Consider the following 26,095-nt stretch of genomic DNA (forward strand, 5'->3'; position numbering starts at 1 on the left):
AACAGTGGTTTACTTCAGACTAGGAGAGAGTTTGATTCTCTGAATCAGACCACTGGGGAACACTGAAAATTGACAGCCCCTAGACAGTCCATGGGATCCTAGAATAGCACAGTGCTCAATGTCCCCCACAACAGAACAAGGCCAGACCTAATCCCTAAAAGCATGGCCCTAATTTTAAATCTAATGCCAGGAAATATACTAGAAGAACAAAGGAGAGAATTAAAGGACCCCATCATATGATGGCAAGAATGCTTAAGATACTAAACACAGAAGAGAACACCAAAACATAGATAAGCAAAACCTGAGTGAAAAACACATGCTGGGCAGAAATTCAACTAGAATTTTTGAAAGATGTGAAGCAAGAGGCTTTTTTTTAAGTTTAAAAATGTTTTTATAAACAAAAAGAATTCTCGAGGATAAAACTGGAAAAGAAATGAGCTCTGAAAGAAATGGAAAGGGAATGAACAACATGGCACAAATTATACAAAACCTTACCCAAACCAAACACTCTGAAAATCTGAATGAATCAAATAGAAGCCAATGACTCCAGGGGACAACAAGAAATATTAAAACAAAATCAAAAGACAAAAAAAAAGACCTGGAAAACTGATAGAAAAAAAATTTAAGAATCACTGGACTATTTGAAAATACTATAACCCTAAAAAAAAAAACCCTTGATATCATATTTTAAAAAATCTTAAAAGAAAATTGCCCCAATCTTCCTAATACCAGAGGGTAAAGTAGAAATAGAATCCACTGGTCCTCCTGATTCCAGGGCTGGTACTCTATCCACTGTGCCACCTAGCTGCCCCCACTGTTCTCCTCTTAAAAGAAATCCTTAAATGAAAATTCTCAGGAACATCACAGTCAAAAGTCAGAACTTCCAAGTCAAAGAAAAAGTATTGCAACCAGAAAGAATTAAAGTACTGAGGAGCCACAGTCAGTATCACACGTCTTAGCAACCACCATTGTAAAGCATCAGAAAAATTGGAATATGATCATCCATATCCTTTACTCAATAATGTACCCAGCAAAACTGAGAATAATGCTGGGGTTGTGGGGGTTGGAAGCGTGGAGGAGAGAAAGAAATTTAATTAAATAGCTTTCCAAGCATCCCTGATGAAAAGACTAGAGTTGTGGAGAAGCTTTGAAGTTCAAGCACTGCAGTTAAAAGAAACATTAAAAAAAATAAATATAAATGAACAATCCTAAAGAACTAAAACAAAGATGAACAACTTACATTCAAATATAGGAGATAATCCACTATTAGTTTTCATAAAGAGTATCCAATTAGACAAGACCTGGGAGTGATTCATATATAGTATATAGTATAATGAGTTTTGTTTTTCTCCTATTCTTAATGTGATAGGGAGAGGGATTTGAGATGAGAAAACAGATCTTGTCCAATTAAAAAAAATACTACATATGTGTGTATGCGTATACAAATATATACACATGCATCTATATATATATATATAATTAAAATAATAATTAGTAATTAAGAGGAATTCTGATGATAACCAACCATAATGGATCGTATTTGGTCCATTCAGATTTTGAGGGTTTTTTTTTTGCTTGGGCAAGGTTTTGTAATCTGCCAAGTTGTTAATTCCCATTCAGTCTAAAATTTGAATAATGCAATCATTTCAGGGGATTACTTATTCATACTAACCAAGACCAAGAAACACCATCAGGCAGTGATACCACTGTGGCTGGTTTTACTTAACTATTTTCTCTTTGTTACAACAAATGGTTGAGTCTGAGGAATTTCAGATATTTAGCTAGAATTTATGTAAGTTTTAAGATTTCATGAGGGGTGGCTAGGTGGCGGAGTGGATAAAGCGCTGGCCCTGGATTCAGGAGTACCTGGGTTCAAGTCTGGTCTCAGACACTTAATAATTACCTAGCTGTGTGGCCTTGGGCAAGCCACTTAACCCCGTTTGCCTTGCAAAAACCTAAAAAAAAAAAAAAAGATTTCATAATGAAACCTGCTGTCTACCTTTTGACAGAGAGATGATGGAACACAGATTGGGACATATATTTTTGCTTGATATAACAATTGATTTCTTTTTCTTACTTTTTCAAACAGGGAAGGAACTGAAGAGGAATAAAAATTTAATTAAAAAAAAGGATGTGAGCTCTTCAAGGAGAGAGGCTGTAGTCCAATAAGCAATCAGAACATGGTAAAAGTTTAAATAAATGCTTGTTGACTTGACAGTGAATATAGAAGGCATCAATAAATGTTTGGCTGAAGTGTTGGATTTTAATTTTTTTGTTTTTTTGCAAGGCAAACGGGGTTAAGTGGCTTGCCCAAGGCCACACAGCTAGGTAATTATTAAGTGTCTGAGGCCGGATTGGGACTCAGGTACTCCTGACTCCTGGGCCGGTGCTCTATCCATTGTGCCATCTAGTAGCCCCCTGGATTTTAATTTTTGTGTTTTTTTTTAAAAAGTAATCTGGACCAAAAAAAAAAATCATAGAATCATTAGCATTGTAAAAATTCAACAAAGTGACAGAGTTAAAAACTAGAGCTAAAGCAGCTAGAACAGATGGATAGGGCACAAGAGAAACTCATTTTTTTTCTAATCTAGCGTAGCAGGATTTCAATCTGTATTCATGTAGTTATCCCCAATGATGAAATCAGAGAGCTTTTGAAGTCCTGAAGTATCTACACCTCTATCTTTTTTCTGCTATAGAAAAAATTCATGTTCTAATGCCAGAAAAACTTGTTCTCTTACAGCCATAAGCATTTGTTTTATACCAAGTTTAGTACAGTGAGCATTGCACAGTGGACAATGACTCTCGGGGTGGCACAATTTTTAAACACTAGGGAACCCAAATTTTCAAGTTTTGGTACCCAAATGCTTTCTCTTGGCTCTGATTTTCTTAATTTATCTTAATACAAAAAAATGCATAAATCAGAAACTCAGAGCAAAATTATCTGATAACTTTTTTTAACACCAAAGAACTACAAGTGTCTCATGTACTATAACTTTGCTATCTTTAATATTTTATTTTCTCCTCAAGGATATGATTTCTCTCTCAAAAAATTCAATTTCAATCAATGTATAGCATGGAAACAATGTGATGATTATCAAATGCCTTCTGTGGGGGGTGGGGGGAGGAAGGAAGGGGGTAGAAATTGTAAAATTCTAAACTTTACAAAAAATGATAGGTAGAAACTACTATTGTAAATAATTGGAAAACAAAATAAATTAAAAAAATTTTTAAAAAGTACAGTACAGTAAAACCAAATCTCTAAGTATTTCATAGCAAACTAAAAACATACCCACAACATGCCCCCACTAAATTGATGCTGTCAGTTGAAGAAATGACTTCACTTTTAAAACTTGGGCCAGACAAGCACAAGTTCTAGCAAGCCCTAAACCAAATTGGGAATGATTGAACCGAGTGGGTGATATAAATGTTATGGAATATTAGTGCCATAAAACAATAACTAAAGAATGCAGAGAAACTTGGGAAGATTTGTATTAACCATTACATTACAAAAGTAGCAGAACCCAAGGACACAATTTACACAATGACCACAGAAATAAGAGCTAAAATTTTTAAATACATCTTTACTCTCAATAATATAATAACAGGGCTTGACTCCTGATGACTGATGGTTAAGCATACTTCCTCCTCCTTGGGAAAGAGATGGTAGATTACAGCTGTGAAATAAGGAATATTTTTAGGCATGATAAATGGTTTGTTTTGCCTGGCAATGTTTTGTGATAAGGGAAGGATAAGATGTAAGAAAAAATAAACAGCAATAAAATGTATAAAAACAAATTCAATGTGTGTATGGGTTCCACTAACTGCAAATAACAAATCACCTAGATATCCAAAGTTATAATTATGTAAAACATTGAAATTGACTGCAGTCCAATGGAAATACATAGTGAGAACTTGAGTATTGCAATCATTTCAGGGGCTAAGAGATACTTGTTAGACACTGTCACCACTTTGGTTGGTTTTGCTTAACTAGTTTTTCTTTGTTTCAACAAATGGTTGAATTTGAGGCATTTTGAATATTTTGGCTAGAATTTATGTAGACTTTAAGGTGTACAAAGAACTTTCCATATTATCTTATTTAATCTTCAACCTGTATTCATGTAGAGTTATCCCCAATGATGAAATCAGAGAGCTTTTGAAGTCCTAAAGTATCTACACCTCTATCTTTTTTCTGCTATAGAAAAAATTCATGTTCTAATGCCAGAAAAACTTGTTCTCTTACAGCCATAAGCATTTGTTTTATACTAAGTTTAGTACAGTAAGCATTGCACAGTGACTCTCGGGGTGGCACAATTTTTAAACACTAGGAAACCTATGAACTTAGGAGTTACTATTATTCCCATTTTACAGATGAGGAAACTTGGATTGAGAGGTGAATCCCTCATTGGCAAGTGTCACCACAACTCATATGAGTCTGAGTCAGGATTCTAGCTTGGGTTTTTCTTATTCCATTGAAGTGCCACTTAACTGCTCCTATAAGTTATTTTAAAAAAGAAAAGTTTTGAGCCAATGGGTTGTATATCTGTCTTACAAAAAAACAGCCTTGCTATGGTTTGAGAGTTTTGTCACTAGAAGGCTGGCTTCCAGGTGGTAAATTTCTTTGGCCACACCAACTCATGAGAACATCTGGGTGCAGAGGAAGTATCCACATAGATGAAATGATGTGTTTTTCCATGCAATGAAGTGTCTGTGGTTCTTACTTTTCTTTTTTTTCAAAAACAGCATAGGAGGAAAATGTTTTCAGTAACCTGTATCTTAAAATAATGCAAAATTGATTTCAACAAGGAATTATTTACCAATGTAATATTTAATATTTAGGAGATATGTAAATATACAAACAACAATTTTTAAAACTTGTGAACAGTTGCCCTTACAAAATGACAGCAACCAGTAAATAAATCCCTCCCGTATTTTTTTTTTTTGTACAAACTACATGATTTTGATATACAAAGATTCTGGATTTTTTTTTCATTACATTGACAATGTACAACCAAGATTATTTACAATGAAAAAAAAAGGATAGAAACCACAATTTAACATTCTGCTATTGGCAGACACTATTGCTTAGGAGGTAGCTTTAATTAACGAAATGAACTGAAGCCACATTTCCCATCATATGTTCTATCAAATAATTTACATACAAAGATAAAAATTCAATATATGCACAGTATATACAGTTTAAACTTTAAAACTGCAATCTAGCTTAATTTTTTTCCATATTTCCAGAATAACTGGTAATGGCAGTGGGTTGGCTACTGATTTAGCCTATTGTTCAAAACAGATTAATGACAGCTGTGACTGGTTATGAGTCTTCACATTGTCTTGAACTACAGGCCCACCGACTCAAACTTGGTGAATTTGGGTTTTGTTGGGGTCTTTTTTTGAAACTTAAGACAAAAGCTTTTTCAAGCCCTATCCTACTGTATCTCACTAGCTCTTTCTAATATCTAAGTTACTCCCTGCTTATAAATTAGGCACACATTTTGGGTAGTATTAAGAATGCTAAGAAAAATTAATGCAGGTGGCTGACAGTACCTTAGGTATTAGGAGAACCTATTATACTAAAGAACCATCTACTTAAGAACTTTGAATCTTAATCAGTCTGAGTTCCTTCCAATTAATTCTATTCATTCTCCAAAGCCTACTTTTGATTTCAGTATAAATCAACAAATAAAACAGATACCATGCCATGCAAACTGGAAAATATCTGTAGGGCCTATGATGTAATGAGAATGTTGTCAAAGAGAAAGGTGTGATGAAAAACTTCCATTTCACTTGTTTCAAACCAAACATTCTACTAAACTCTTTTTTTTTTTTTTTAGGTTTTTGCAAGGCATTTGGGGTTAAGTGACTTGCCCAAGGATACACAGGCCAGATTTGAACTCAGGTACTCCTGACTCCAGGGCTGGTGCTCTATCCACTGTACCACCTAGCCACCCCTCTACTAAACACTTTAGTCCTTTAACAAATCATAGAAGGATTTGAAAGATCACAAAAAATGAAGGAAAAAAATTTCATTAAAACCATTTTTAATAGAAGAAAACAACCATTCAAGTTCCACTGTAATTTGATAGCTGTTAATATTTTTAAATTTAATACTCTTTACAAATTTGGGGGTTCATCACTTCTTTGAACAAAGTCTCATTCTGCTAAGTCAAATACTCAAACAGAAACCCAAGTTTTAATGTCTACACCCCCCTCACAGTTCTGTCTGGAAGACATTCCCTTATTGGCTCTGTACTACATTTTCCTGAGATTAATGCTGAACACACTATACAAAATTAGGAAGGGATTTTTTTCCATATAGGAAAATAATTTTCTCATATTAACAGCTGTTCGTTACCTTATCTTTAATAGGGAAGTGGTGATGAATTTGTCTCTTGCAAATCACATGAAGCAAAATACAAATTAGGATATGCTAAAAAGTTTTTCAAGTTAGAAAAACTATATAAAAGGAAAGACAGTGCTTGGAACTGTTCATTTTCATTGATTACAATTTAGGCTCCTGTTCTTTGAAAATGTTTGGTATGTAAAATGCCCTGCCACCTTCTCTTTTTATTAATGATACCAGGCAGGATAAACAGAAGTCCTTCCCCACTGAAACTTCAGAATAGTGTACATTTACTTGAGAAAAAAAATCATAATTTTACTTTTTAAAAGGGAATGGGGGGAAAACAAAAGAATAACTTATTAACAGTGTTTTTCAGTCTTTAACTCTTGGTATATTATAAGCATAGCGGACCAAAGGGAATCCCCGACTCTGATAGAAGCAGGCACGCCCACAGGCCTGCACTTGGTCTGAACTGTCAGAGACAAATGAGTCTTCCTCATCTGCGTAATCAGAGTGCGCAGACTGGGTCCCACAGTCGGACCAATAGCCATCTGGTCGCTGGCAAGGTGCCACAGCCAATGCAGGACAGCTGTGTGATTTAATTAAGTGTTTGCACGACACTGGCTTTGTTAGAAGGAAGGATTCGCAGCAATCACACACAGTCAGGTTTCCCTGCAAGTGGGAGTACATGCCACAGTCATAGTAGAAATCCTGGGTCACACAACCACCCTGGCTGCTGATAGAAACAGCCACGGACCCATTCTTCCTGGTAATGTGTCGCCGCAGCAGTTTCCAGTCTTCCTTAAACTTGGGGTTGAAGAAAACGTACAGGACTGGATTCAGGCAAGCAGGCAAAGGGAAAAATATCAATGTGACAGACTTCATGATCTCTGGGCTGACGGAAATCGCAGTAATCAAGGGTGCAAATGAGAAAAATGCAACGGGACAGAAAAAGATGCAGTTGGTGAAGATGAGCCACGCCACATGCTTAATCATGCTAGCTTGGGAGTGCTCCGAGAGGTCCTCCTTTTCCAGGTTGCAGTAAAGTTTGGTGTAGATAATAGCCATTAGGAGAAAGGCTAGTGAGTTGAGGAGCACCAGGGTGACAGTAAACCCCAAGGAAGCTGTTTCACCAGTGGGGAAGGGCAAGCAGAGGGGAGATGCAGAATATTCCCCCTTGTGGAAGAGTGGCAAGCACCCCGCCACTGCAGCACATAGAAATGCCAACACAGCGGCAGCCTGGAACTGTCTGAGATGATTGCTCTTCCCATTTTTCAGGATGTCCCTAGCAGACAAGCTTCGTTCAACAGCTGCAAGCATCAATAAAAATATGGCACTCTCCGACGAAAATACTGCAAGGAAGCCAGCGACTTTGCAACCATTGCCGGTCTCCCACCAGATCCCAAATTCAGCAAATCTTCCCCAAGAGACAGCATCCAGGAAAGTTAAAATGCCAGTATAGACTCCCGTGAGTAAGTTAGACACAGAAATCAAGCCTATGAACAGCTTGGAGGAAGGCCACGGAGCACGAGCTGCAAATGTGGTGACAAGGACAAGGAGGTTGAAAAACAAGGCAACCAAGAAAATGAACCACACGGTGAGACGTATCATCCAGCTCCCCAGTAGATATTCACAGGGCTTAAATGCTCCTAGAAGGGGGGAAAAAGGAAGGGAAGGGGAAGAAGGGGAAGGTTTTAAAAATGAAAGTGTTTCAGGCACCATTTTTCATCATCCAAAGTAATGACTACTTTTCTGCTTTTAGAACCCACCTGCCCTAGTTAATTAACTTTAAACTGAAAATGATAGATGGTTTCTAAAAATAGTTTAGTTTGGCACTAACTTGAAATAATGATTTTGAGTGTCTACTAAGTTTTATTTCAAAGAATTTTAAAGGTCATCAGTGGCATTTAAAAAGTCTCATTAACTTATCTATAATGCATTTATAGATTTCACAAGACCCCATATATATTAAATCACCTATTGAGGCATTTCTCTTTTGGTAGTAGCAAAGAAACTAAGCATCTATTGGATAATGGTCAAATAAATTATGGTTCAATAATATAATGGAATAATAATTTAAGTAGGGATAAAATGATTTCAAAGAAACTTGGGAAGACTGGTATGGACTGATGCACTGTGAAGTGAACAGAACCAGGAATGATTGCTACAATGATATCGTAAATGCAAACAACTTTGAAATACTGATACACTCCAATCAATGCGATGGTCTCCCATGACTCCAGGACTAATGAGGAAGCATGCTTAAAACTAGGTAATTATTAAGTGTCTGAGGCCAGATTTGAACTCAGGCTAAATCAGTAGTCAAATATAGCGATATAATGGACTACAGAAGCAGAATGAGACATACATTTTTGAACAGAGAAAATGCAGGAATATGTTTTGTTAACTGCTTCTATTTGTTAGAAGGACTTTCTCTCTTTTTTTTCTTTTCCAATGGAGGGTGGGTATGGGGAGGGAACCACCAGAGGGCCATAGATAAGGTTAAAAAAAGAGAGAATAAAGTATTGGGAAACAAAAGGGAGGTTAGAAAGACAGCTTCATAAGCTATATACTTAAAAACAAAAGGAAGTCAGACATAATGAAGACCTGCATTTCACCCACTTTCTCTTTTTCTATGCTATTTTTGTAGAGGGAAAAGCCCATTCTACAGGGAGTTTGCTAAGTTAAGAATAACTGAGAACTAAGACAGTCAAACAACTTGCTCAAGATCCCAGAATAATTAGACTCCTTACGTTCACCAAACTTCCCACTATAATGTTGTACTACTCCAAGAATCTGCATAATGCAAGAATATACTCAATTCTGCCTCATTTTGTATTAATACACTCGTCCAGGTGCCAGAAATCAATCTCTCTCTCTCTCTCTCTCTCTCTCTCTCTCTGTCTCTCTCTCCTACTCCTACCTCCTCCTCCTCTCCTATCCTCTCTCTCTTTCCATGAACTCTCAGTAAGTCTGCCTTGATAAGCCCTAGCAGTGCAGCCTACTACAACTGTGAAAAGCTCTCTTTCTAGCAATAACAGAAGATCAGATCAAGGCCAGAGGCTCCTTATGCCCCATCAACCAATCCACATTAAAGGTCTGGAAACATTCAACTCTAACCTTGCTCCAAACCAACACAGGAAAAATAAATTTTCAGCTAAAATGAGGAAAATTTGTTCCATAGATCAACAAATAACTCTGTCAAGTTTATGGTAACTATAAATGTAAGGGCTCTTGTAGACTTTGGGACGACTAATTCACAAAATGAAACATATTACATAAAATTTGCAGGACACTTTGTATTCTCATTCATTCAACAAATATTCTTGGAGTCTTGACTAAACATAAGACCCAATGTTAGGTGCCCCAAAGAGTACAAAAATGTAATGCAGCTGGTGTGGACCAACAGGGTCTGATTATCATTAGGTAGATGAGTTGAACTTGGTACAGATAGTTTTATTAATGTTTTTGACAGCTGAGGAAATGGAAATAATCTTTATTTATATCACATCCTTTAAAGTCACAGCCCAACAGGGAAAGAGGAAAGAATACTCTGGGTTGCAGCCCAGACCACCCTCTAAGAGGGAGTAAATTGGAATTACCAGGGGGAACCTTAGCTAGGTTGTGGACCAGCAGGGGATATAATTTGGGGGTGGGGGGACACCAGTGAAGGGGGACTCCCTTCAGGAAACATGAAGGCCTTCTGCATATCAGTCCTTTCTGGACTAGTAGGTGAGAGAAACATCCGGAAGGGAACATTGGGACATTAAAATAAAATAAATTCAGATAGAAGCTGGTGGTAGAAAAAACATCAAACCCTTGCTTGTCTAGGAGTTAGTGCTTCCATACTCTGTTAGTCAGTGAAATGCAATTCTCCTTCTGTTTTCAAAATCAAACTTCAGAATATGGTCCTGGGTTCCACTGTGAGCACAAAACCTTCTTCCAGTCTTGGGTTGGGGGAGAGGGATGATTTTTCTCCCTACCTGCCCTGGGTCCCAGTGAATCAGGGAAAAAAAAAACCATCTAAAAGTTAAGGGTTTTGATGTTCTGTGTACTAAATTTAAGCTCCAGGCTATGCTACTGTATCATCAAATAAATCTAGTATAGATCAAACAAATTCTACCAGCTATATTTTATTTCATCTTTCCTTTCAAAGTAAAATTTCAAATCACTCTTCACTTAGTGGCTCTTCCTCTCCAGGAATCAAAGTCTGTCATTAGTATGCATGCTTAGTTTTAGTAATTTCCTCTTTTTCTTTCAAATCAATGAAATTAGTGAATGGGGGGGGAGGTCTTTTTTTAAAATAAGAAGACAAATTTTTTTTGTTATTGCAAGGCAATAGAGTTAAGTGACTTGCCCAATGTCAGCTAGGTAAATTATTAAGTGTCTGAGGCCGGATTTGAACTCAGGTCCTCGTGACTCCCAAGCCTACCATGTCATCTCAGAAGAAAGACTATGCCAGTCAATCAACCAGAATTATTAAGGGAGTTACTATGGGTGAGGTACTGTATTAAGAATTCCTTCATCCTCCAGGAATGGATATCTTAACAGAGAAGACAAGAACTCTGGCCTTGGAGTGATAGACTTGCTCTCCATCAGAATACAAGCTCCTTGAGGGCAGGCTCTGCTTCATTTCACACATTTATCTCCAGGACCTAGCATCGGTCCATCATAGGCAACTTTACAAAATGCTTGTGGACTGACCGAGACCAGAATTCAAATCCCAACTCTGTCACTTACAAGATGGGGAATTCTCATTTATACTCAGTAAGTCTCAATTTTTTCAAATTAAGTTACACTTCTTACTTTCAAAATCATTGTAAAAATGTCAGAGAATGTTCCAAAATTCTCTTAATAGGCAGCTTTAAGCTTTAACACTAGGCCCAGAGTCAGGAGAACTTGAGTTCAAATTGGGCCTTGAATAATTATTGACCCTGGGCAAGCCACTTAACTGCCACCTACCTCAGTTTCCTCCACTGAAAAATAGGAATAGTTCTAGCATCTCCCTCCCCAGGTCATTGTTAGAATAAAATGAGATAATATTGTAAAGACCTTAGCATAGAGTAGGCTGTTAAGAAATGCCTGCTGATTGATCGACTTAGAACTCCAATGTTCTAAGATGCTGGATTCTAAGAATATTTAAATGTTCTTCCTTTAAAGAAAAAAAGGAAAAAGAACACTCTTCCCCCCCTACACTATACTAATTACAATGACTTTTTTTTTTACTAGACAGAGGAAGTTACTAAGTATTAATAAATTCTTGGAACACCCTGAACTGCTACTACGGTTTCCCTCCCACCGACCGCAGGGGAGCATCCTTATTTCAGAACCACCAGAAGGTTTGGGGGAGATACACCTAGCAGTCTGAAATATAAACAGCAATCAGCAAAGCGCTGACCCTACCTGTTGCAGGAGTACAGTGGATAATTGTCTGGCTGTGTTCTTCTTTCTCAGGTCTGCCTGTAAGATCTGCTGGGTCAGCTATAATGGAGAATACAACATACAATCACATTTTGGACCCAAACTGATAATCATAAAAATATCTGCTCATACAAGACATGTTCAAAGGTTTCTTAAATAAGATTTCATATTAAATGCTACTGAGAGTCTTGCCCCAGCCTTAGGATGCATCTTCTTGCATTTTTTTTTTGCATTCATCTACATATTAGTATAAACGCCATAAATAAAAAAGTCATTTTTTTCACTTGCCAATGACAGGAACAGAAACAACTGCTCCCTCAAAAAGAGGGTTTTCCTCTGGTTTGATACAACACTTGCCTTTTTCCTGGTTGGAGGAAGCGCTGTGGTCTAGGAGGCTGGCATCGTCTGTATTTGAGTTTGCGTAAGAATCACAACCCCAAAATGCACAGCACTGGTAAGCATATGGCACAGATAAAGACCTAAATCAAAATAAAGCAAGAGCTCTTGAAATCCACATTAAACCATTCAGGTTCTGGAAGAGTAAGTGAGTGAGTGTGTATGTGTGTCTGTGTGTGTGTTCATTTCTTCATTAGCTAAAGGTACATTAAGTCTTCACTAATGTTGTATTTCCTGCCATCATCTTGGTTGGCGAAAACTTAGTTCTCAAGAAGTCATGGAACACAAAAACTGGCAGGAGGTCTACACCAAGTTGGAAAAACTCCAGCATGAGTGCAAGGATGGATTGTAGGGCTGCCATCCAAGGACTAGTCTAGGTAAGTTTCAGACAAGCTCACTCCCAGGAAGGCACAAGAAGGGATGAACTTTTAGGTCACACTCAATTTTTTTGAAGACGAAGTTGTAAAGGGCTTGGAATTTGCAGCAGTGGAGATAGTACAATCTGGATACTTTCCTGACTCCAGACTTGTCCATTATATCCAAGTATCCTTCTTCCCCTTGGAAGATGCCTCCTGCCCACTGAAAAATACTTTCTCTTCCTGAAAGATCTCTCTAGCCCTTACAGTATCCTCCCTCTGATTAGCAAATTTCTGTCAGAACTTTCTTTTTGAGGAAGTGACCAAGTCAACCATGCTCACTCCTCTCCTCTCCTCACTCATCTTTTGATTCTGAATTTTTCTCCCATGCTGCCTCATGGATACCTCCTCCCCACTTTTCAACTTTCTTTTATGTGTTGTTCTAGTTCCTTGAGGGCAGAAACTGTCTTTCTGGTTTGTCTTTGTATTCCCAACAAGGGCCAGTGACTGACCCACAGTAATGTCTGATGACTAATAACTCACATGCTGATAAATTTACAAAGCTTTCAGGAAAATGAGAAATACCCAGTTTTATATGAAGTATGCTCTTGAAAAATGGGGTGTAAATCAAAGTTTATGAATAAATAACATTTAATACATGTTAAAGGAGAACTCAGGATAAGGACTGAATTCAGAGATGCAATAAGGGACAAGAGAAAGGAAGCTGTACTCAACTCAGGGAACTGTCTCTAGGTCCACCTCTGGGATCTGGGACAAGTAAAATCATTCTGTCACCAGGCTTCATTTTGATGACCTTTCAGATCTCTTCTAACTCTAAATCCTGTTTTTCTAAGTCAGAGAATCTAGGTTGAAATCCTGACTCTTCTATCTCCTATCTAACTTATATGAAGTCATGCAAAGTTCCTGTCTGGGCCTTAGATATTAGATAAAGTCGGGTATTATTTGTTAAGCCCTTTGGAAATCTTAAGGCACTAAATAAACACTAGCCATGATGATGATGATGATGATTATCTACAATTCTATGGATATTATCAAAAATCTTTTTGTAAATAATGCACACAACTCCTGTTTGTCTCTGATACAAAGGCGAATTTTCAGGTTCTATCTGTCTACACTGAATCATCTAATGTGGCCTTGGAATTCTTGTCTAATTCTCCTCATCCACTGCAGGGATCTTTTATTCCACTGCCATGTCCTGATGAACAAGAATTTCTGCTGCACATCAGAGAACAAGTCAATCTTGTGGCAATAAGCCTGTCTTGTGAATGATACTTATTGTCATGACTTCCAGTCTTGGAAAATAGGACCAAATAATTTCTTTGTGCACCCATAAGGGGAATGAAAGAAAGGTTAAGCTGCCCAGAAATACTCAGAACAAAGTCTGGATTTCATTTTCTCTCTCAACCAGGAGGTTATTTAATTGAGAGCAGATGATACTTGGGAGCCAGGAAAGCCCAAATTCAAATCTTGCTTTAGCTACTTTCTAGCACTCTTTCTGTGACTCAGTTTTCTCATCTGTAAAGTGACAGGGTCTAGGAGTTTTTCTATCTCAATATCTATGATCTTATGTTCTTTAATGAAGAAAAATGGCAGCAGAATACCTGAGATTCACAAAGTCCTTTGCTGCTAACGGTTCTTTCAGACGAAAGTTGCCTGTCAGTTTTAATTGATTTAACCCATTCAGTCCTTCTGTTGGAAATGAAGCCAGTTCATTGAAACTGATATCACTAAAAAAAAAATAAAAAATAAAAAAAAATTAAAACTTAGATTAACATACTAAAGTGTTAATCATCTGAAGACATTTTGTCTTTACCTTTAATGTAAGGTCAAATATTAGTTGGTTTAAACTAGAACATACAAGTAAATGTCTACCAAGCCAACTACTTTTCCAAAAATGATTATTTTATGGGTGTTGTCAAAATCAGAATCAAAACAGCTTGCTCAGTTGGGAGGCATGCCAAGTATAAAAGAGAGCAAAGAAAAGGGGAAATATTTTGACAAGGCCCCAGGGCTTGGTGACACCAGAGTCCCAGTATTTTAATGTATTAACAGTATATTATGACTGTATAAAATTGCCTACTTACAGGTTAGTGATTGACCCAAGCTTAATGAATGCTCCATTGTGAACTTCTTGGATCAGGTTTCTACTCAGATCTCTGCAATTATTAGAATAGTATGTTAATCTTCTCATATAAACCCCTCAAAACGTCAGTCCCTTGTCTGGTTTTAGAGACTGAGATAGTTGTATAACATCCCTGAAAAGAAAGCATCTTTTAAACATTTTTCGTGATTCTGTTGAACACACTCTTTGTACCAATCTCTCTCAGAAAAATATTTAAGCAGTACAGACTTAAGTTGGCCCATTCTAGAATAGTTAGGAATATTCTGAACTTTATCATGCTGGAACTAGTTCAAAATTATAAATGATATAACCTTTGGTACTATTCCCTAGATGAGAAAAAGTCTGGCTCAAAACAAGGCTGAAAATATTAATAGTTTTTCTAGTATTTGCTTGCTCAAAGGTCAGTGATAAGGACTTGAGAGAGGACAAATAGTCAATATAATTATATTGATATACATTCAAACAATAGCATTCCAGAAGGGATTTAGATATGCCTTTCCCAAGCAAGAAAGTCATTATCTCTAATAATCATATTCTTATATAGAATATAGAAATGCATTCTATGGAAATTGGATGGCATGGAATCAACAATCACAAATAGCTGAAAATTCAGACTTGGTAGAATTTTAACCACTGTGACAAAAACATAGTTCCTTCTTTATTTCTTCCAGTGGAAAAATAGGAAAATTTCTCACGTTGCGTCCTAAAATATGGAAGAACCAGAGCATGTCTGCTTATTTTTCAATGCTATGAAGGCAATAGCAGCTGTAAGTCAGGTTCCTTCCTTGCTTTTCTGCCTGGATCAGCAGGCTTGTCAACCACAAGCAAACAGGCCAGGGCAGGAGACTGATTCAAAGATCCCCAACATCATCTCTAAAATGCTTCTTATAGAAACATATCTTATTCAGAATGAGAGTTCATATGGACCAAGATTAGAAACAACATTAAGCTTTGCTTAGGTAGCAAACAGGGAGACACCAATTTTATATTTCATGATAGACCTGTAATTGATTTAGTTATATTCAGTTCCATCAAAATAATATTTAAGCTGCAGGGATATGAAGATTAAAATCAACACTGATTCTTACTCTCAAGGAACTTACATTCTTGCTAGAGGATCTGAAAGTCACACATGTCAATAAATGCAATGTGATTTAAAGAATGTCTAAGGTCTAATAACTGGAATGATTAAAAAAGAAAATTCCCACAGGAGGTGGCTATGAACCAGAACTTAAAAGAAGTCAAGTGGAGTGTAAAGAAATGGTGGAAAGGGTAACAATTCTACTGGACACACAGGCAAAGCAAGAGATGAAAGCTTATGTATGGGAGGAAAATCACCTTATTTTAAAATGTTTATCTGAGTGATAAACTTCTGTCTTGTGAACATTTTTGTTCATGACAGCAAAGGTTTCATATTCCAGTTGTACATCACACAAACTTGCTTTTAGTGATTTAAACAGTACAAATTACTCCCTAGTAAAACTTTGGGGATTGTTTATACAGAAGCCCTCCCAACCCAGAATGTTTTTAAAGCTACACTTTGCTGAATTCATACATGCTAATAAAATTATACAATTGCTGAAAGTAATTTAACCACAAGAGAAGGTAAACTGTAAAAAATATATACTTTCTTTATATTTAACAGGCAGTGTTAGAAACCGAGACAACTATTTCTAAAGTCCCAAAATTTTGAGGTTGAACTAAAATGTGTGTGTGTATATATATATGTACACACACACACACACACACACACACACACACACACACACACACACACACAGAGAGAACGGAATGCAATGTCTATAAAATAGCATTCATCTGACAACATAAATTCCTCTTAATTAGTATATAAATCCACAAGCTCATAAAGATTGTCTTCAATAAGAATACAGAGACTTACAGGATTCGCAGGCAAGTAAGTCCTTGGAAGGTGCTTTCTTTAATTTCATGGATCTGATTATGTTGTAATGAACTGAAATGATGAAGAAAGAAAAATAATTTTCTTAGAAAACTGATTAGCACAAAAAACTATTGAATTTGTTCTTCTGGAATGTAATGATAGTCTTCTCATGGCCTAATGGAAAAAACTATGAGACCATCTGTTTCTCAAGACTCCTTGGGACTCCCAGATGGAACCAACCATCTCACTAAGCTCCTGGTGTGACCCTGGTCAAGTCACTTAACCTCCCTTCTCTAGGGATCAAGTTTTGAATGGAGAGAGGTCAAACTACTGTCTAGACCTGTCAATTCTAGAAATCCATTTACTCTAATACAAATGACTCCCCATATGCCAACTCTTGGCAATGTATCATCACAGAAGGGAGATATAGAGGCCAATTAGAAATCATTATTTCACTCTAATGAAACCACATCAGCTCAAGTCATATATATCAAACAAGTGTGGAAGTAACAGACACTGGGTAAAAGTGTAAAAAGTTCTGAATCTGGAGCAAGGATCTGGTTGTCTTTTCTAGGTTTTAGTATGATGAGGCTGGACCACATGGTTTCTGGGATTCTTTCCATGCCTTATGTTTAAGAAGCTTGGGCAAGTCACTTCGTTTTTCAAGGCCTAAGTTTCCTTATCTTCAAAATGAGTGGTTTGCACTAGATAATCGTTAGAGTCCACTCAGTGAAAAATATAAGATCTCACAGAAATTTCATTTTTACATTAAAGGAGGAATATGGCAATATTTATTCAGTCTTTATCCTGTATGACTGACATGTGCCATTTTACAAAGACTTTTTAAAATAAAACATAAGTAAGGGTATAAATTTAGCACCACAGATTTGGAGCTAGAAGGAATTTTAGTAGTCATTGGCTGAATCTCTCCATTTTACAGATGAGGAAAATAAGACCAACATTAAGTATACTGATCCAAATCACACAGTTAATAAGTGGTAAAACCACATGGTGAGAATACAGATAATGGTAATAATTAGTGTTTATATAGCTCATTAAAGCAATACAAAATACTTAATTTATGTTGTTTAGACTGGGTTTTCACAAGAGCCCTGGGAGGAAGGAACTTCTATGATCTACATTTTATAAATGAGAAAATTTGTCCAGAATCATACAGCTAACAACTGCCTACCTAAGGCAGGAGTCAACACTTGGTCTGCCCTAATTCCAAGAACAATCTCAATCTCTTTACACCACTCACAGGAATACAAAAACCATCACCTTCTTTGCAAGAATCAGGTCATATTTCCTAAACTATGCAGATCTCCCTGCTCCCAGACAAATATAGCAGGTGAAAACTGAGTACCTAACACAACAACATCAATATACAAAGGAACAAGGAGCTGCCTTTTCTGGGCTTTGGATATGAATTTGAACTTCTCGTGATGTAGAAAAAAGAATATTGGGCTTCTGAATGTGGGTTCCAGCTCCATCACTCATTGCTCCTGGGTGAACAGGAAAATGGAGCTATACATCAGATCTGACTAGCCTCCTTGAAGGACTGGGCATGTGGTCCCTAAAATGCTATTTGGATGAAGAATTATAAACATCATGGTACCTTCTCAAACATTTCTTCTTCAACTAAGCATTTATGCTTCAACAAGCATTTATGCTCCTACTATGTGGAAGAGGTATAAATTCTATTTGGAATCACTGAGAAAAGCATGATGTGAATACCAAAACAACCCATAAACAGGTGTCATCATTATTAGAAGGAATAAATGCAAACACTAACTTACATTTCCTCCAAAGCACTGCATCCGTTAAAACTCGGAAGTTCTTGTATATTGTTGTAAGACAAGTCCCTAAAGGTGGAGAAAAAAGATAATTGCTTTAGTGTCATTGAAAGCACCGTTAAAGAAAGCAGCCTACAAACTCCACGAAAAGCCCCAAAACAATCCTGGCTACACAGGGAAAAACAAGGATGTCTCCAAGACGCGATGGTATAGAGATTCACAACAAGCTTAACATTCTTTACCTTTAAAACATTTGCAAAGAACTTCTAAAATGAAAAGCTAACTACACATGCATATATGCTTTAAAATGCATTATATATGCATATATGCTTGAAAATGTATTATATAGAACTATGTTACCAAATATTAAAACATTTATAACTATACACAGCATAGATGCTTTCAAGTATGCATATATTTTACATGTCAGAAAAAATTTTAAAAATGAAAAAAAATCCCCAAGGTTTTAGTAATCCTGATTTTCAGAATACAATAACAAATCAACATTGTAATTTGTCACAATACAATCTCTGTAATCAAGTCTATAAAATCAGAAACATATCACTTAGATATGTTATCACTGCCTTTTGATGACAGCTAAGTCATCTGCTTAGTCAATCAGCATTTATTAGCCACTGAGCTAAGAGCTAGGGACACAAAGAAAGGTTAAAAGTAACAGTTCCTGCTCACAAGGAGCTCATAGTCTAATGAGGAAAACATGAAACAACGCTGTACAAATGAGACACTAACAGGATAAAGTGAAAATAATAAACAGAGAGAAGGTACTAGAATTAATGGGGATCCAGAGAGGCTTCCTTGTGGAGGAGGTGGGGGGGGGGGGGGTTGGTTAGGTGGGATATGAAGGAAACCAAGGAGTAGAAATGAGGGGATAGGACGGGAGCTAGTGAAAGTACATAAAGTCAGGAGATGGAGATCTCATGGCAGGAAAAGCAAAGAGACTGGTGCCACTAGCACAGGTTTATTTGGTGACATCTGATACTTATTTCTGCGAACCATTCTGCAGTCCATTAGCCCAAATATTTAACCCACCCTTGCACCAAGAAAGATTTCCCAAAAGGCAGCTGTTTAATCTGGTGATGCAATACAAGGAAACACCAGATCTGGGCAAAGCACTGGAGCAAAGAGTAAATGGGCAGGGAGAGAGGGTAGGCTCAGGATGTGGAATGGCCACAAAGCTCAGTTTTCTTCCTCTCAGACCAGCTCTAAGACTCTCAGATTTCAGAAGGTCCAACCCATTCTTGTTTGGGGACATCTCCAGAAAGTAGGTCAAGACTGGTTTGGTCTAAAGACCCTTCAACTTCCCAGAGCAGTTCAGACCACTGTGGGATAACCCTAATTCAAGTCTGAGGCAAACTTCTGATTGCATCCAATTGGAATATGCCCCCCCCCCCCCCCTAAGCTCCCACTCACTGTTCTTACCTCCGTCCTCTGGGACAATCTGAACATGGCTAATCTTTCTGCCACATTCAAACACCCATGAGGAGCTGTCATGTTTCCCAATGGGACTTCTCTTCTACTGTCCCAAAAGCCCCAGTTCTTCAGGCAGCATCCGACCCATCTAGTTCCCCTCAGCTGGACCTGGACATGCTCTGGTTTGTCCATACCCTCTCTCGGGTGACCTTCCATCTACTCTGCAGAGAACTTTCATGTCCTTAGTTATGCCCACACTGTCTCCCTCATTAAAAATGGGAGCTCCGGGAAAGACTATTTCTCCCTCTTTTATCTCTGACATAATATGTAGCATAGAGGAAGCACTGAATAAATGCTTATTGGTTGACTTTCTAAAAGTGGTACCCAAGACATGGGATATTTGGACAGTTGAAAGTAAGGGACATCAGGAATGCCAGCTCTACATAAATCATAGTTTCAGTGGCTTCAAAAAGTCAAGGTTTTTTTTTTTGTTTTTTGTTTTTGCCAGAACTTGGTATTTCATTGCTGTGGTAATTTGCAAATGAGGCAACTCCTTCTATCTAGATGGGCAACTTTTCCCAGATATGCCTGGGAAATGTGAAATTAAGTGCTGTGCCCAAAACTGTCCAGATGTACCCAAGTTCAGGACAGAAGTTATCCAAGTTACCTTTCCAATGGGATAAGAAATTTCATTAACAGAGCTATAGTTCCTTTTAATTTAGAAAAAAAAAACAGATGTCTTATCGTCTGATCTTGTTACCTCTTAGACTTCTTGTCTCTTCCTTAAGGATATGATTTCTCTCTCATCACACTCAATTTGGATCAATGTACAACATGGAAACAAAGTAAAGACTGACAGACTGCTTTGCATGGGGGGTGGGGTGGGGGGAGGGAAGTAAGATTGGGGGGAAAATTGTAAAATTCAAAATAATATCTTTAATTAAAAAAAAAATAGACGTATAGCATCCAGCACAAGGGAGGTAACAGATTTGTTGTACTCTCTCCTTATCAAATTAGTTTCTCCTGGGTGGTTCTGGGTACCAGATTTTCATGTCTTTATGGATAGTAGACAACATGTTTTGAATACCAGGCCTCTCTTATTGCAGTCCAGGACCTAATTCATTAGTTCTATAGGCTGTATGGTGCCTATTAACTCACATTGAGCTAGATGACATAGAAATCCCAAGATCTATTCATTTCAAGTCAATCCCCAAAGAGAATGTCAACACATTTCAAAATTCAAGCACAAGTTATTATCACATTATCCCTAAAGCTGGATTAGCCATCCCACTGTGCACCTCCTTTGGTAGAGTCGATCAGTAAACAACGCCTGTCTCAAAATGACCCTTCACTAACTCAGGAAGCACGCTAAAAGATAATCCAAGTTCTTGGTCTTCTTTCAAATGTTCAGTGACAAGAGAGGTAAGAGTAGAAGATTCCAACTTACAAAGTCTTAAGCTTCTTTCGATCCTGGCACAAGCTATTGGGGATACTGCTTATCTTGGTGCCTGTCAAGGTTCTGTGGAAAAAAAATATTGTACTAGTGAGAGTCCATACAAATGAAAGAAATCAACAGAACTTCACTCTTATTAAAAAAATAAATAAATACTTCAGTCTTTGCACACAGGCCCTGCCAATTCCAAGACCTAAAGTCAGTTGCTGAGCAAGAAAAATGAACTCTTCTTTTAGGCTTTCAGATCCTTTGTCAATCCAACTCATTAACGTATTTAAAATATGTCACTAACAATGTCAAGAAAAATATTCCATCTCGCTACAGGTGATTAAGAAAAATTCATCCATCACCTTAGATCACTCCCTTATTCTCTCCCTATTTCTGTCTTTGCTACTCAGTGATCCAGACAGCAGGCTCAACATGCTGGAATCCTCTTTGTCCTCTCCATCTCCCTGGCTCCATTCTTGGAAAATTCCCATGTCATCACTGAGGAATTGTATAGTTTGAGCTGGAATAACTGAAGGAATCATTTTGTTCAAACTTTATTTTACAGATGAGAAACTCAAGTACAAAAAAGGTGTATTAAATAATCACATGGTTAATAAGCAGAAGTAGTAGGATTTAAATGTAGGTTTTGAAATTTGAGATCTAGTGGTATTTTCACTACACCATACTATCTGTCAGATTCGTCCATTTTACTTAAAATTTTTTTTCATCTGTCCCTTCTTTTCCCATGCTCATAGCTACCATTTACATTTATGTCCTTTTCATTTCACAGGATCATAGATTTAGAGGTGAAAGACAAATCTGAGATTGAGCCCAACTCCCTCATCTTACAGATGAGGAAACTTTTGCCCTGAGAAATTAAGTGACTTGCCCAGGGTCACACAATAAGTATCTTCAAGACTAATAAGAGACAGAAAGCTCACGAAAAAGATAAATTCTAGGTTAAAATATATTATGAGAGGGGCGGCTGGGTGGTGCAGTGGATAAAGCAATGGCCCTGGAGTCAGGAGTACCTGGGTTCAAATCCAGTCTCAGGCACTTAATAATTACCTAGCTGTGTGGCGCTGGGCAAGCCACTTAACCCCACTGCCTAGCAAAAAACCTAAAAAAAAAAAAATTCAAAATATATTATGAGAAGATTTCAAGAAGCTGGGACTTGGGAAAAAATATGGAAACGGCAGAGATTGGGGGAAGGGGGGTGGGAGTGGAGTGAAGAGTACATTCCTGGCTAAGGGAACCTTGCACAAATGAGTTTGGTAAGTGGGCAGAATAGCGATAATCTCTAAATTAATCCCTCTAGAGAAGGGATTTTTGCTGGAGCCATGTTGTAGAATACCCTGAATGTCAAGCTAAGGATAGGGGCTTTCTCCTATTGTAAAGAGGAATCACTAACATCTTTCTGGCAATAGCGACTCAAAAGAAAGTTTTTGAAAGATGAAGGGAGAGGCTACTGTGGAATCTGATGGTTGAACCTCAGATGTCACTTAGTCCAAACTGCAGGTGAACATCAGCCTCCTCAACCACACAGCCCCTTCCCCCAACATCTTCCAACCTCTACTTGAAAGACTCTCAGTGATGAAGAATCTCCCTATACAATCCATTCTACTTTGAGCCAATCTGAATTATTAGGAAGCTTCTTGTTATAATGAGTTGAAATCTGCCTCTCTTTCTATCTCCCACTGCTCCTAGCTGTGGCCCCTGGGGTCATGCAAAATAAATCTAATCCCTCTTCCACAATAGCTCTTCCAGTACTTGAAAGGAGAAATCCTTTCCCCCTCTGCCCCCTTGTCTTCTCTGGGCTGAACAGTCAATTCTCTCAAACATTTCTTGTGTGGCCATATCCAATTCTTTCACCAAATCGGTCATTCTCCTTTGGACATATTCGGGCTTATTGCCATTTTAAATAAAATTTGATGCCAAGAAACTGAGCATAATCTTTTAGATGTGGTAATGACAAGAGCAGAATACAGTGAGACTATTGCCTCCCTTGGTCTGGATACACTTAATGTAGTCCAGGAAGACACTAGTGGTTTTCTGACTCCTATGTCACAATATTGATTGCAATTCAATAAACCCTCAGATCATCTTTGTTAAAACAACAATCACTGTCCAGCCAAGCCTCCTCCATTTCATATTGCTTTTTAAGCCAAATGTAAAACTTTGCCCTTTTATCCTATACAGAAAACTTCAACATCTTAGATCCAGTTCAATATTTTAATTAATCAATAAACATTTGTTGAAGGCCTACTCTGTGGCAAGCACTGTCAAGATCTTTTGGATTCTTGTTATTTTGTCTTCACATTGAGCATCCCTTCCTGTTTTGTGGGAATCTGAAAATTTGCTAATTGTTTTAATTGGAATTTCTTTTCTAATTAGTGTATTAGAAGATGTTTTCATATAATCCATGATAACTTGTAATCTGTTTCTATGTTTATTCTTATGGTGTCCAACCCCCTTTCCCCAACTTAAAAAGGCCTATACTTACAAACTCTCTAAATTGATGGTTCCAGTCAGGTTAGGAAATCCTTGTACCATGCCAGCACCCCGAATGACTCTTTAAAAAAAAAAAAAGAAATGTTAGAAAAAGAAATTGAGAATTATAAAAGAAATTCTTATAAGATATATTTTGACCTTCCCAATCTATTTTACTCTCATCCTAGGTGAAATTATAGAATTAACTCTGTACTAAAAACAAAATCAGCCCCAAATCCCTCCAACTAAGTCTGGAATGTTGATAACTTAGCTAAAAGTGTTCACATAAACAAGTTAGCTCAATTCCATTCCAGGCATCACAGACAAAAAGAAACGGCACAACTAATGAAAACAAAACCCAGAACCCCCGATTAATGTCCTACTTACAAAGAATGTAGCTCCGACAGATTGTGAAAGGCCGAGTTCCCCACGAAAGATAGAGGATTGTCATTTAAATGGCTGCAAAATTATGAAGAGGTAAATTTTCCACATGTTCATGAAGTCATTCAGCACTAAATCTGTCTGCATATAGATGCCAAATAACCAAAAGATTTAACTGATATTTTCCCTCTCTGTCCAGATGTCTGGCATGATTGAGACAGCTTAGCATAATTTAACATTTTTTTAAAAAAAGCTTTCCAAAGTACTTACATGGTTTTTAAGAGTGGATTTCCACCAAATGCTCCATTAGGGATTACAGAAATAGAATTACTACGAAATCCCCTATGGAAAGAGAGAAACTATATTGAGATTCATATTCTATCATGAAGTTAACTTTACTATTGGATAGAAGTATTTAAAAATAGATAAACTACATATACTGTAACATAATTATAATTATATACTCCTATTCATCTCTTTTTTTCCTTTTTTTTAGGGTTTTTTTTTTTTTGCAAGGCAAATGGGGTTAAGTGGCTTGCCCAAGGCCACACAGCTAGGTAATTCTTGAGTGTCTGAGACCGGATTTGAACCCAGGTACTCCTGACTCCAAGGCTGGTGCTTTACCCACTACGCCACCTAGCCACCCCAACTCCTATTCATCTCAATATGAAACACAAATAACAAATATTCCAAAACAAACTTCAAAAAGGGGGGGGGGGTGAAGAAGAAAAGGAAATTCTCATTTGTCTCATCTTTTAGAGGTAATTATCCTATGAAGAAGCACTATGTCTCACTTCAAAGTCACAGTTTAACTTAGGATAGAGTGTTCCTCTGTATTTACATGTGTGTGTGTGTGTGTGTGTGTGTGTGTGTGTGTGTATAAATATTGTCCCTGGATTCTAAGTTAAACTATGGCCTTGGAGTAAAGATATGCTTTGCTATCTCTCAGTATTTCTATCTTCTTTCAAAGTTTAGCTCAGGTGCTTCTTCCTACAGAAAGTCTTTCTTGATCAATGTCATCTTCTCCCCACAAATATCAAGTATCCTTAGGATGGATTAGACAACTTGGAAACCTTATAAGTACAACTGAATGATCTCTGTGCCCAGCAGAAGTTTGGCATGTAAGAGGTTCCTTGTACTGGAAGAAGACTCAAGAGTTCATCCAGATCAACCCTTCTCATTTGACAGACCAGGAAACTGAGGCCTCAGAAGGTAAAGAGATTTGCTCAAAGCCCTATGGGCTCAATGGGTAAATGCTTACTGGGTTGGACAGTAACATAGTTTATTTGATATAATTACATAAGAGATTACAGATTCAGAGCACTAAGGTTGGGGTAGGGTTGCTGGAAGAATGAAGCATCAAGAGAGCAAAGACAGACTCACAACTCCTTCAGGCTTGGCAGGGCTTTAATCGCTTGAGGAAACTCTCCCAAATTATTATAATTCAAATCCCTAGAAGGAATATGAAAATGAAGATGAAACCAGACTGAACAATAATCACATCTTTGCAAGGCAGAAGTTTAAAACTCTGGGCCTGAACCAGACTAAAATGTAACTGAGAAATGTCTAACAAAATCAACAAAAATGCAACAACATAGATCCTGCTAATCTGTGGTTTTCTAAGTCAATACATGGTCTCAGGGATATATTTCTAATTTGAATTTGATACCTCTATTGGAAGGAATTATACTAGTTATAACTCTATTCTAAAATATGACATTATGATCAACTAAAATAGAGCATATAGTGATAAGACAATTCCAAAAATCTTGGGTTTGAAAATGCCATCCACATCCAGGAAAGAACTATGGAATCTGAATGCAGACCAATAGTATGCTTGGCATACTATTTTTACTTTTTTAAAGTTTTTTCTTTCTTGTTTTTTTTATGGTTTCCCCCCCTTCATTTACAACATGAATAATATGGAAATATGTTCAACATGATTGTACATGTATAACCTATATCAAATTATCTGCTATCTTGAGGAAGGG

The 26,095-nt window shown here is 37.3% G+C and overlaps 1 protein-coding gene across 1 annotated transcript in view; it reads right to left on the reverse strand.

Annotated features, from left to right (window-relative positions):
* Nucleotides 1–4,806: 4,806 nt before the first annotated feature.
* The window catches only part of LGR4 (leucine rich repeat containing G protein-coupled receptor 4), a 121,301-nt gene continuing 100,012 nt past the window's right edge, over nt 4,807–26,095 (reverse strand). Inside the window, exons 7-18 of the mRNA XM_074230406.1 lie at nt 25,488–25,556; nt 24,375–24,446; nt 24,111–24,182; nt 23,737–23,805; nt 21,240–21,311; nt 18,365–18,430; nt 16,566–16,637; nt 14,628–14,699; nt 14,145–14,270; nt 12,128–12,249; nt 11,753–11,830; nt 4,807–7,998 (exon numbers count right to left, since the gene is read on the reverse strand). Coding sequence (XP_074086507.1) covers nt 6,722–7,998; nt 11,753–11,830; nt 12,128–12,249; nt 14,145–14,270; nt 14,628–14,699; nt 16,566–16,637; nt 18,365–18,430; nt 21,240–21,311; nt 23,737–23,805; nt 24,111–24,182; nt 24,375–24,446; nt 25,488–25,556 — 2,167 coding nt within the window. The 3' untranslated portion in view covers nt 4,807–6,721. The remainder of the gene's footprint in view (nt 7,999–11,752; nt 11,831–12,127; nt 12,250–14,144; nt 14,271–14,627; nt 14,700–16,565; nt 16,638–18,364; nt 18,431–21,239; nt 21,312–23,736; nt 23,806–24,110; nt 24,183–24,374; nt 24,447–25,487; nt 25,557–26,095) is intronic.

The sequence above is a fragment of the Macrotis lagotis genome, chromosome 3 (assembly GCF_037893015.1).
Source record: "Macrotis lagotis isolate mMagLag1 chromosome 3, bilby.v1.9.chrom.fasta, whole genome shotgun sequence".
NCBI lineage: Eukaryota > Metazoa > Chordata > Mammalia > Peramelemorphia > Peramelidae > Macrotis > Macrotis lagotis.